General features: G+C 37.8%; 1 protein-coding gene across 1 annotated transcript in view; it reads right to left on the bottom strand.

Moving 5' to 3' along the window:
• Positions 1 to 13717, bottom strand: part of LOC126194742 (ATP-binding cassette subfamily G member 4-like) — a 513739-nt gene that overhangs the window by 16945 nt on the left and 483077 nt on the right. Inside the window, exons 6-9 of the mRNA XM_049933005.1 lie at positions 11408 to 11533; positions 8016 to 8140; positions 2761 to 2929; positions 2520 to 2620 (exon numbers count right to left, since the gene is read on the bottom strand). Of these exons, the coding sequence (XP_049788962.1) occupies positions 2520 to 2620; positions 2761 to 2929; positions 8016 to 8140; positions 11408 to 11533 (521 nt within the window). The remainder of the gene's footprint in view (positions 1 to 2519; positions 2621 to 2760; positions 2930 to 8015; positions 8141 to 11407; positions 11534 to 13717) is intronic.

The following is a 13717-nucleotide window of genomic DNA, read 5'->3' as shown; positions in this document are numbered from 1 at the left end:
GTTGAAATTAAAAACTGTAGGTTTCTCAGTCTCTGCTGTTAAAATTATTCAGTCATACTTATCTAATAGATCTCAAACTGTTTACTTCAATAACCAATATTCTAGTTTCTTACCCATTAACCATGGTGTTCCTCAAGGGTCAATATTGGGCCCCTCTCTTGTTCATATTGTATATGAATGACCTACCTAGCAATGTAATAGATGATACTACAAACTGTTACTTGTATGCAGATGATATCAGTTTAAGTGTTACAGTGCCTACGAACAATAACATAAGTAACTCTACCTCACTCAAGGTAGATATACTTTCTGACTGGTGCAATGCCAATTAAACATTTCTTATAACAATAGAATCACCTTAGAGACAGTTCCTGTAAAGTTTCTTGGCATTGTTTTTCAAAAATTTCTAAAGGAATATTTATGCTCAGAAAATTACGAGCAACAGTAGATGAGAAAATTTTGCTTTCTGTCTATTATAGTTATATTCACTCTCATTTGACGTATGGGACAATCTTGTGGAGAAATAATTGCTACTCAAAATGCTTATTTACAGCCCAGAATAAAGCTGTCAGACTGATATGTAAAGTACCATCTAGAACTCACTGTAGAGAATTATTTATTAAACTTAGTATTATGACCTTGCCATGTATATACATATATCAATGTGTCTTGTACATTAAAAAGAACTTGTCTAGTTCTGATCTGAATTCTGATGTACATAGTTATAGCACATGACACTGTAATGATGTAAGAAAAGACTACTTCACATATACCAAAACTCTAAACAGCTTCAAACACACACCTGTAAAGCTATTTAATAAACTACCAGAGCCAGCTAAGAGTCTGGAGCTGAAAAAAAAAGATATTTGTAAGAACTTTATTAATTCAAAATCGTTTTTATACAATGGAAGATTTCTGTGAGCATAATTTCTAACATAGATTAATTATTTGTGTATTTATTGTCATTGTTGTTTGTTCATTTATTGACGTTGTTTATACAAGCTTTACATCCCTGTAAATGATTTGTTTTTGGGCAATAAAAATCAATCAATCAATCAATAATACTGTCACTGCCACATTGCATACTTTCTACAATATTGGCATGGTTGTATGATGCTCCACAGTTGGGCCTCATACAGAGATGGTTGGAAGTGCTCTTCAGGCTGAACTGAGACTCACCCTCGAAGAGGATTCTACTCTGCTGCAGCGTCTGCTCATTGTGGGTAAGGTACACCTAACTATGCTGTCTTTTTGTGTGAGGGGAACACATCTAATATGTTTTTAAGAACACACCATAACCTACTGAACGGTGTGGCAGAGTTAGAAGAATGGTGTGTGAACAGAAACTGTTGTGAGATCTCTAACCAGGGTAGCTGCTGGTTCAAAGCTTTGGGACACTTAAGGCTAGATAAAAATCCTAGAAGTTTGGTTGTTACATCAGGGAAACTTTACCTGAAAGTCAGTTAATGTTTAATTCCTCCTGCATTATTCTCAGAGCCATGAAAGGGCCCTATGGGCAACATTGTAGTGTGTTCAGAGCCCCCACTAGGAACCTGTGTCAATGTGCAGTGTCACCAATGTTACTGCTGGGAGTTTTTGTGGTGGAAGCAAACCAAAATTGTAGCTATGTGTTTTGTCAAATGCACTATGATTGGGCTGCCAGTCAAAATTCCTTTTTTCCTCACTGCACTCTAAAGATACCAAGTGCACGTTTTCAGGGTGTACTTTGAATTCTGAGTCCCTTTTGATAATTTTATCTGCTGTACATGGGCTATAAGTGAACAAATTAAGAAATAACATGAAAACTTCTGGTAGATTAAAACTGTATTCTTGACCAGAACTGGAACCTAGGTCCTTGCCTTTTATGGGCATAGCTATTACTGACTGAGTTATCAAGGCACGATTCTGCTGCAGAACGAAAGATTCGTACTGGATGCCATTCCTAGACTATGCTTAAACCATTTATTTGTGATACCATTCTTCGAGGAGTTCTAGTCCCATAACTTATGCAGGGAATCTTCTGTAAAGTTTGAAAATGGAAGAACTGTAGCGGCAGAATTGAAGGTATGGGGTGGGTCATGAAAGTCATTTCTGGATAGCTCCACCAGCCAGTCACACAATATTAATCACAAGTAAATTTCAAAACATTACTCCTTGCTAAAGAGTAGAAAGTTCATTCTGTATATTAAAATTAGCAGGAAAATGAGAATGAGAAGTCTTTGGTAGAATACAAGCAGGAAAGTAGCTACAAAAATGATCTGCTGATTATGTGCTATTACTTGTTACTATTTACATAACTGTGCTGGCAATACCCTATGTATGAATGGTTATATGGTCATAAAGAGTACACTGTAAATGGTATTTGTTATTTTAAATAATTATCTAACTTCTTGATTAGAACTGTGTTTAAGAATATTTTTATGTTAGTTTACATGTAAATTTTTGAACAAGAAGTGTATAAATGAGGGAAATACTGGATTAGTCCTTTACTGTACAGCTAACAATATATCATGTCTTACCTGAAGTGGTATTTTTGATACAGTTAATGCAAAGAAGTACGCATTAAGCCCATACCAACGATTGAAGTATTCACGTTTCAACAACTGAACTTCCCCTGGAACTGGATAAATATGTAATTTTAGCACATGCTGTATTTTTTGTTATTAATTTTGTGTTGCAAATAAGAAAAAGAATTACTTTTGCCTTGAAATTTCAAACATGATATGAAATATATTAAGGAAAAGCAATGTTTTTACTTACAGTCTAGTAGTACAGGCATCATTGGTATGTACAGAAAAACAATAATGCATGTGTAGCAAAATCCAAAGTTGAATATCGTCTTAGAACCATCTTTACCAAAATTGTAAAAGAGCCCACTAATTATTCCAGCAACAAACAGGTACATCACAATCTTTATTTTCAGGTAAGTCTGAAATCAAAATAACAAAACATATCTTGTATGCTATATTATGATTGTTTCGCAAAAGAACAACATAGATAAATAAAATGGTCAGATGCTGCAAACCATCAGAAAGTGAAAACAGTTTAGAGTGATCAACTAATTTTAAAGGAGATGCTTTTTTGGAAACTAGGGCATGAATGAGGGGCAAGGAGAGTGTGGGATAGTTGTAAAGTTGACAGGAGAAAGTCTTAAGTTTACAAATGATAAAATGACACCACACTGCATAAGAGGAAAGGCCTCAGAAAAACATAAATGGCAGGATTTAAAGAATAATAGACTGTGCAAGCTGTGTGGACTTCTTGAACCAGCAACTAGTTATTGTGAGTGCTTCATAGATAATGGTGCTATTAGCTTTTACATGTGGTATAAAATGAATATGAGCAGATAGGGAAATATGTTGTAGCCTGTGGCAGAATCCCTTTTGGTATGGTTTGATCTTTTAGATCTTATCCAGCGGAAGCAGTGAGTTTGAAAAGTCACACTGTTTTTGTGATATTTAAATCATTCTCACTGATCATTAGGCCAAGAAGTCTCACATCCTGTTTCAAATGTCCCTTTGCTTCTCCCGTCTATACTGACAAAATCCCTACTGGCAGTTATTTACACTGTCCCACTTATTACTATGGTATTCACATTATTATGAATCTCTCTCATCTCCAGCTCTGCTTCTGACCTCTTCAGCTTTATAATCTGTTTGATTGGTTCCATACCATTTCCTTAAAAAAAAATAAAAAATAAAAAAAATAAAATAAAAAAAATAAAAAAAAGAGAGAGAGGCGAAGGAAGACAAGAACAAAATGCTTGAAGTAAAAAGGCACAATGGGAGTAGAAAACTGAGTTTTCAGAGAAAGCAAATGCTGAAGTAGTGGTGAAAGTGCCTAATAATGGGATTATGTTACATTACATTAATACTTGTTCCACAGATCAGGAATATGACATTTAGTAATGATGTGGAATGGGTCAGTTTAATGTAAGTTTTCATTAAACAATATAATAATTTTTTGTTTTCAGTTACTACTTCATAAATAAAAATTCATCTATTGAGTAGAAGGAGCTGTCATTCAGAAATTCTTTTAATTTGTATTTAAATGTTTGTTGGCTATCTGTCAGACTTTTAATGCTATTTGGCAAATGACCAAAGACTTTTGTGGCAGCATAAATCACCCCTTTCTGTGCCAAGGCTCTCCCAAGGCTATCAGTAGTTCTAATGGAATCCTTTTACTGCAGAGAACTGTATGTACTGTTTTTCCTTAAAGTTTAGTGTGATTCTATTTTGCAGAGAACCACTTAATAATTTTCTGAAAGACATTATTTACAATTTACTCAGCTAATTATTGTTTGTTGTGTGTGATTACTATACTTGTATCATCAGCAAACAAAACTGGCTTTGTGTCTTCATGAATATAGAGTGGCAAGTCATTAATATATATTACAAACAATAAGGGACCCAAGAGTGAACCCTGTGGCACATCATTCTTGTTACCTCCCCAGTTAGAGGACTGTGCTGGCTTTTGCAGACTATCTGTACTGTTAATTTCAACCTTCTGCGTTCTTCCAGTTAAATATGAATTAAACCATTTGTACACTTTCCCACTCATACCACAATACTTAAGTTTATGTAGAAGAATTTCATGATACACACAGTAAAAGCTTTTGAGAGATCACAAAATATCCAAATGAGTGATGTTCAGTTATTCAGAGCATTTAATACTTGATCAGTGAAAACATATATAGCACTTTCTGTCGAAAAATCTTTCTGAAAACTGAATGGACATTTTGTTAGTACTTCATTTCTACAAATACAAATATGTGATGCTACTCTGGAATACATTACATTCGGAAATATTGAGGAGGGCTGCTAAAAGAAGGTGCAAAAGCAATAGTAAGGAAACAACAATAAGTAACTGTGTACAAAAGTGAAGTATATAGTGTCACCAAATACCCCTAGGTGCCTGAAGTTAACTAATTACTAGGCTGAAGATGATTCTAGCCAAAAATGTCAGATTATAATGCATGTGTCCAAATTTCATATGAAGTGAAGGTACTCTACTGATGGAATGTGTCTTTTCCTAAATAATGGGTATGGCCACATTCATGTTATTCCCACGCAAAAAGTCCACAGCCACACAAATTATCTGAATGATAATATTTTACCACGCTGGGTGCCACTGGATGGATAAAAATATACCTTAATTTTTTTCATTGCCACGGCTTTGGCCATGAAGCCCTTTTTGAATTTTTGCATGGAAGAGACAATCAAAATGGACATACTGTGGTCATAATCCAAAAACTCATGAGTGGTGAAAAAACACATGATTGACTATACTTAACAATTATAGACACAGTGCTAAGTCTATTGAGAGCAGCAGTGGTGTAACATACTACTTACAAGGGAACCTCCCCATCGCACCCCCCTCAGATTTAGTTATAAGTTGGTACAGTGGATAGGCCTTGAAAAACTGAACACAGATCAATCGAGAAAACAGGAAGAAGTTGTGTGGAACCGTGAAAAAAATTAGTAAAATATACAAACTGAGTAGTCCATAGGCAACATCAAGGAGAATGCGAGCTCAGCAGCGCCGTGGTCCCATGGTTAGCGTGAGTAGCTGCGGAACGAGAGGTCCTTGGTTCAAGTCATCCCTCAACTGAAAATTTTACTTTCTTTATTTTGTAAAGTTATGATATGTTCGTTCGTTCATTGACGTTTCTTTTCACTGCAATAAGTTTAGTGTCTGTGTTTTGCAACCACACCGCAAAACCGTGCGATTAGTAGACGAAAGGACGTGCCTCTCCAATGGGAACCGAAAACATTTGATCGCAAGGTCATAGGTCAACCGATTCCTCCACGGGAAAACATGTCTGATATATTCTATACGACACTGGTGACGGCATGTGCGTCACATGACAGGAATATGTTGTCGACCCACCTAACTTGTACACTTAGCGAATGGGTAAAAAGATTCTTCTACATTGCCCGATTTAGGTTTCCTTGTAGATGTGATAATCACTCCCAAAATAGTGATGAAAACATAAGAGTTTGTCACATAAACTGAAAATAAAAAATTAAACTTCTCATTCGAAGGAAGACTTGAACCTAGGACCTCTCGTTCCGTAGCTGCTCTCGCTAACCACGGGACCAAGGCACACCTTGACTCCCACTGTCCTTGATGTTGCCTATCTTCGCATGGACTACTCAGTTTGTATATTTTACTAATTTTTTTCGTAGTTCCACACTTCTTCCTGTTTTCTCGATTGATCTGTGTTCAGTTTTTCAAGGTCTATCCACTGTGCCAACTTATAACTAAATCTGAGGGGGGTGCGATGGGGAGGTTCCCTTGTTAGGAGTGTAAAAAACATACTGGTTTTATTTAGTGACATTTTATAGTCCAGTGTATTTATACCCTAGATGCTGAGAAAAGTAAGAGCAAAGATCTGAAAATGTTTTGTTGGGATCAATCCTCCTAAAAGTTTTGTTACTGTAGAAATTGGCATATTTCATCTTCCCATTTCCCTGGATCATTTTCACAGTGCAATATCTGCAAGACATTGTTTCAAGGTAAATTATTGCTCATGGTTTCAAGCAGTGGCAATAATTCACACAGTATTGGACTGGATGTGACTTAGTGACTTGCATGTATTAGTGGTTGAATTACTTTGTAGCTGACAGCCTGGCTTCATGGCAGTTCAATTATCTGTTTACAGATTCTTAACTGGAACTTCTCTTCCAAGGTGATCTTTGCATACATCTTTGCATTCATCGTGTTCTTTTGATTTTTTATGTCTGTCATCCGTCTTATGTTTTGTTTCTAATGCTATGACCTTTTTTGCATTGTTAAATTCATTCTGACTGTGCTGAACAGCATAAAAGCTGTATTGTTCTCAACCTCCTAATCTGTATTGACCACTCGTATAACTTGTTGTTGTTGTTATTATTATAATTATTTTATTATTAAAGAAGTTGCTTTACTGATCTAGTGGTTAGCATTGCTTTTTTCGAAGGTGAAGATGGCAAGATTATTTCCATTGAAATATTTTTGCAGTGAACAGTGTCTGTCCCGCCTCATGAGACTAACTGAGGAGCTGCTAATCCAGTGTCTGGCTGAAAGACTTGGACTAGACTGTAAAGCATTAGCTGGAACTGAGACAAAATTGAAGAATGTCTAAATTAATGTTATATCTAATAGTGTTCCATTAATCTTGTTATCTCCAAAAGCATATACTTTCTAAAAATTGTATCTGGACGTTACTTGCAAACAAAATTTCAGAAACTAAAACTATATACCCAATTTTTGTATGTTTATTACATGATACACAAAATGTTAAAAAAACAATTGTTGTTCTACAACTCTTTTAGTGCTGTATATTTAAAAATGAACTGTGCATATGGGAGTTATCCTTACAACACATTCTCCGCTTCCATAATTATCATGGCCTCAACCTACGGTAGCATACTGTCCTCACACCCTCCACCCAACAGTTTCCACAGCCTCTGTCCTATCATCTCCTCCTCATTCTTGTCTCCCAGCATCTTTGTTTGCCCCCTTTGCCAGCATACCTGCCCATCTTTTCCTGCTCCTCTTCTTTTCTCTCCTTTTTTTCCCCCAAGTCCCTGCCCCACGACCTCCTGATACTGCATGTGGTGGCATTCAAATCCCTGCTTACTGCACCAGACACTGTTCCTCTGTCGTCCTACATGTACACTGCTATCCCTACCCATTCCCCTCCAGATTGCTGCTGCCATCGCACATGATAGCTGCATTTGGGCCTGAGATGTAGGAGCTGGCAGTCACTTGTGCATGAGGTGTGTTTGCTTATATGAATGAGTAATGTGTGTCTCTCTGTTTCTCCTCAGCTGATGAAGGCAGTGGCCAAAAGCTTTGTGTAAGTGTATTACAATTGTGCCCGTCTGCAACTTACGTCTTCTTTATGGTAAGTAGCAGTCTATATCTTCTTACATGGTTAAAAATGAGATAAAATTTTATTTTAAATTATTAATATTTTGTAAAGCAGTGCAAACTGCAAAAACCGAAAACAGTCCAAGTGATTTACTTACAGAATTTCTCCATGTCTGCAGCAACATCCTGTATGTTAAGATGCGAAACTGTGCCCAACCGGAACTTGCAAAACTGTACTGATTCTTTGAAGTTTGTAGAGGTGTTGTAGATGAATGTTCTGTATCTGCAAAATAAGTTGTATTGTTGACATTTTCACAATATTCCAGTCATCTTCGTTTCTGAACAATAGCTTGTAAAGAATGACCCTGATTTTCACTTCATTCCTTCCAGATCACGTAAAGGATTAAATCCAGATTGAATTCTATCGGGTAGGTGATCCAGAAATTGAAATTTATGTATGAATGTGCCTGATTACAACAAAAGAATAAAAGTTTAAGTTTAAACATTTGTCTGAATGAATTGTGATTAATGCACAATGAGTGGTACGAAGTGTCAAAATTTTACTTTGACTTGCAGAAATTTAACTCTACAATCTAAATGAATTAATGCAAATTCTTTCAACAATGTGTATTATTATTTGTTTACTGGTCATTTCATGGATGAAGCTTCAGAATAATCCTTTTTTGCATGCTGTTATTAATCCGATGCTACATGGTTTCTTTGATTTTTAGAATTTTCAAAGTAAATTTTCATTATATATTTGGCAGCCTTTTTCCACTCTATGCCAATTAAATATGCTAATCAGTTTCTCAACTGCAAAGTGGTTTATTGTGTGACAAATTTTGAATAAGAATTGTGTAAAACAATGAAAGAAGATGAAATACTTCTTTCCCGTAATACAATCCATCCAAGGAGATTTATTATTTTGTGTTCTGCCCCCTTGTTAAATATTAAAAACTGAAGTACTTGATTCTGAACAGCACATATTATGGTCAAAGATAAGGAGCAATGCTGAGTGACTTATCAGATTGAACAGCAATACATTTTTTAAAGCCACAGTCAATATTATGGTTATATTAATATAATAGAGGGAAACATTCCACGTGGGAAAAATATATCGTTGGCCTTTACAAATGTCTGCTTGTGTCTGTGTATGTGCGGATGGATATGTGTGTGTGTGCGAGTGTATACCTGTCCTTTTTTCCCCCAAGGTAAGTCTTTCCGCTCCCGGGATTGGAATGACTCCGTACCCTCTCCCTTAAAACCCACATCCTTTCGTCTTTCCCTCTCCTTCCCTCTTTCCTGATGAAGCAACAGTTTGTTGCGAAAGCTTGAATTTCGTGTGTATGTTTGTGTTTGTTTGTGTGTCTATCGACCTGGCCTTTACAAATGTCTGCTTGTGTCTGTGTATGTGCGGATGGATATGTGTGTGTGTGTGTGCGCGAGTGTATACCTGTACTTCTTTTTCCCCCAAGGTAAGTCTTTCCGCTCCCGGGATTGGAATGAGTCCTTACCCTCTCCCTTAAAACCCACATCCTTTCGTCTTTCCCTCTCCTTCCCTCTTTCCTGATGAAGCAACAGTTTGTTGCGAAAGCTTGAACTTCGTGTGTATGTTTGTGTTTGTTTGTGTGTCTATCGACCTGGCCTTTACAAATGTCTTCTTGTGTCTGTGTATGTGCGGATGGATATGTGTGTGTGTGTGCGCGAGTGTATACCTGTACTTTTTTCCCCCAAGGTAAGTCTTTCCGCTCCCGGGATTGGAATGACTCCTTACCCTCTCCCTTAAAACCCACATCCTTTCATCTTTCCCTCTCCTTCCCTCTTTCCTGATGAAGCAACAGTTTGTAGCGAAAGCTTGAATTTCGTGTGTATGTTTGTGTTTGTTTGTGTGTCTATCAACCTGCCAGCACTTTCATTCGTTAAGTCACATCATTTTTGTTTTTAGATATATTTTTCCCTTATGGTTATATTATTAACACAATCTGCCAATGGAAAATCAAGGATGTAAAAATGACAATATTATAAAAAGGATGGATTACCACTCACTATACAGCAGAGAAACTGTGTCGAAGAAGTAAGCTTTCAGTCACAAAGGCCTTCATCGGAATTAGACAAAAAACACACACACGCGCGCGCACACACACACACACACACACACACACACACACACACACACACACACACACACAGACACAGATATATATGACCAGTCTCTGGCTGCCAATGCCAGACTGCAAGCAGCAGTGCCTGATGAGAGAAGCAATCTATTTGGTGGGGGGTAAGGAGAAGGCTGGGGTGGATAGGGGAATGGATAGCAGGGTAGGGGTGGGGGATGGTAAAGTGCTGCTTGTGGGAGCATACAAGGACTTGGTGGAGAGAGGGTAGGGCACCTAGCTGTAATTGGCAGGTTACTCAGAGGGGAAGTGGGAAAGGGGGGGGGGGAGGCAATAGAAAAGGTGAGAAGTAAAAATACTGTGAGTGCATTGGTGGAAAAGAGGGCTGTGTAGTGCCAGAGTGGAAACAGGGAAGGGGATAGGTGGGTGTAGGACAATAACAAAGGATGAGGCCAGGAGGAGGGCTATGGGAACCTATGATATACTGCTGGGAGAGTTACCACTTGCACAATTCAGGAAAGCTGGTGTTTGTAGGAAGGATCCATTAGCACAGGCTCTCAAGCAGCAGTTAAAATGAAGAACATTGTGATTGGCAGCATGCTCATTTCTTGACCACAATTTGTCAGTGGCCATTCATGTCGACAGACAGCTTGTTGGCTGTCATGGCCACATAGAATGCAGTGCAACAGATGCAGCTTAGCATGTAGATCACATCACTGGTTTCACAGGTAGCCCTGCCTCTGATGCAGTGATGTTTGTGACTGGACTGGAGTACATTGTGCTGGGAGGGTGCATGATACAGGTCTTGAATCTAGATCTATTACAAAGATATGTGCCATGAGACAAGGTGTTGGTAGCAGAGATTGTGTAGGGATGTATGAGGATATTGTGTAGGGTCGGTGGGTGGTGGAACACCGTTGTGGGAGGAGCAGGGAGGATAGTGGGTAGGACAGTCCTCATTTCAGGGCATAACAAGAGGTAGTCAAATCCCTGGTGGAGAATGTGATTCAGTTGCTCTGGTCCCAGGTGATACTGAGTCATGAGGGGAATGTTCCTCAGTTGCCAGACGATGGGACTCGGAGCTGAGGGGGATGATTGGAAAGATAAGCCATGGGAGATCTGTTTCTGTATGAGATAGGGAGGGTAATTATTGTGTGGAGGCCTCAGTGAGACCTGTGATGTATTTTCAGTGAGACTGCTCATCACTACAGATGCAATGGTCTTGTGTGGCTAGGCTGTATGTAAGAGTATGGAATGGGTGGCTGCAGTCAAAGTGTGCTAATTTATAACTAAATGGAATGCCAGATTAGGGCAATAACTGAATTTACAAGGGGAAAAAACTATCTTTATTACTAACAGTCACAAATTTTTGAGAGTAATATACTCATGCATTATGCAATGTCACAATGGAACACTGTAGCCAAGTATTTCCTTACCATTGTTGTTTACAGTCTGGGTCCCATTTTCTAATTTTTTCCATTTATAACAACGGCCATTGTCAATAGCAGCTACCATTTTATCAATATGTTGTTCTCCATATTCTCCACTTGATACCTCAATAACTGGGAAGAAAAGTGATTCAGTGTTAATGTTTTTTTACAATACAGTTAACTTGTTAATCTTATAGAAAATGGAGCTGCTTAAAAATAAATTATGGCAGAACAATGATTATAGAATAAAGTAGGATTTAATACAAATCAATAATTGTAGTAGCATCATTATTATATTTAAAATGTTGTTGCATTGAAAAGCAGTATTTCTCATAAAAAGTATCTTAACTGCTTAGACAGCCATACTCTTTTATGCAGGTAAGTTGTCTACATAATGTGAAAAATAATATTTGGAAATTACATCTAATTACATAGACAGCTTACAATATATGGAGACAAGCAACCTATTTAAATGATTTGTTCTTACAAACATCATGTTCTGTAGAGCCCACCATGAAGAGAAGAACCTTCAGGGATGCAACTGGAGATAAGGCACAGCTTATCAAGAAAAACAGCTGACAGAAATGTGTTGTCGATTAACTATTATAAATATAAGGGGCGATCAATAACTTTCCATGTAAGGCCATTGCTGCAGTATATATGCAAAGGAGGATGACTTTGATGTGGATATATAAGCAACAACATACAGGCCAGGGATTAGTGTGGCTTTCATGCCTTTCCAACGTGTGTGCAATAAATGCAGAAATGTGAACTATGATAGTGTTATGCCAAATGTGGGACAAACTTTCTTTTGTCTACAGAAGTATCAACACCAGTAGACATCCATTGTAAAATGATGCTGTGTAATGCTGGAGAAATTACAGTGCGTAATTATGTCAAAGTGTTTAAGAAAACTACAACAAGGGGTGCTGCTACTTCATGATAACACATATCCTCATATTGTAAATATCATAACACACAAGTTATGCCAAGTCAGATGGGGACATCAGCAGCTACACTATAATCTTCATCTCTCCCCATGGGATTATTATGCCTTCAGTCCCTTAAAAAAGGGTTTTGAAGGATCGGCAATTCCTGTCAGAAAAGAATGTGCAGCAGGCTTTTACAGACTTCTTCGTGCATTAAGACATAGTGTTTTATCAGTCACTTATCTTCAACCTGGTGCATCAGTAGTACTATTACCTCAATGATCACAGTGATTTTGCCTGATTGGTATACCAATTTTGGATTGTACAGACTTCAAAAGGAAACTTTTTGATCACTCCTTATAAATATCATGTGGTTCACTGGTGAAAGGTTTCTCCCTAGAATTTTTTTGTCTCTCACCACTTTTTTATCTCATGCAATGATTTGTATATGTGGAAAATGCTAAGTCACACAATAATTCTGAGTCCAATTTAAACAGCAGATATAACTGACTGGCTGGATAAGTCAGTTAAAAAATCAAAGGAAGGCAAGGGCTACTAAAACACTGCATTGTTCAAACCAACCTTTACGTTGAGGACAGTTTTACTTAATTAATAAATATCTTTTGACTCTACTTTAGCAGCACGAGTGCTGTAGAACCCTTTACAGAACATTATACCCACAGAGGAACCTGAAGTCATCACCAAGAATTCAGTCCAGAGCCTCTGCAACAGTAGCCAGTGATGCATAAATCTATTCCACAAGAGCAGTCCATAACTGTAATTAGTCTCCAATTTTCTGTTGTTCTAGCCATGTTATAAACAAAGACAATTACATTTGCAGGAACATTTGTACACTACTGGCCATTAAAATTGCTACACCAAGAAGCAATGCAGATGATAAATGGGTATTCATTGGACAATTATATTATACTAGAACTGACATGTGATTACATTTTCATGCAATTTGGGTGCATAGATCTTGAGAAATCAGCACCCAGAACAACCACCTCTGGCTGTAATAACGGCCTTGATACACCTGGGCATTGAGTCAAACAGAACTTGGATGGCGTGTACAGGTACAGCTGCCCCTGCAGCTTCAACACGATACCACAGTTCATCAAGAGTAGTGACTGGTATATTGTGATGAGCCAGTTGCCCAGCCACCATTGACCAGATGTTTTCAATTGGTGAGAGATCTGGAGGATGTGCTGGCCAAGGCAGCAGTCGAACATTTTCTGTATCCAGAAAGGCCTGTACAGGACCTGCAATATGCGGTCGTGCATTATCCTGCTGAAATGTAGGGTTTTGCTGCGATCGAATGAAGGGTAGAGCCATGGGTCGTAACACATCTGAAATGTAACATCCACTGTTCAAAGTGCCGTCAATG

This window comes from Schistocerca nitens, chromosome 7 (assembly GCF_023898315.1).
Source record: "Schistocerca nitens isolate TAMUIC-IGC-003100 chromosome 7, iqSchNite1.1, whole genome shotgun sequence".
Taxonomy (NCBI): Eukaryota; Metazoa; Arthropoda; class Insecta; order Orthoptera; family Acrididae; genus Schistocerca; species Schistocerca nitens.
This window is presented reverse-complemented; position numbering and strand designations above follow the sequence as displayed.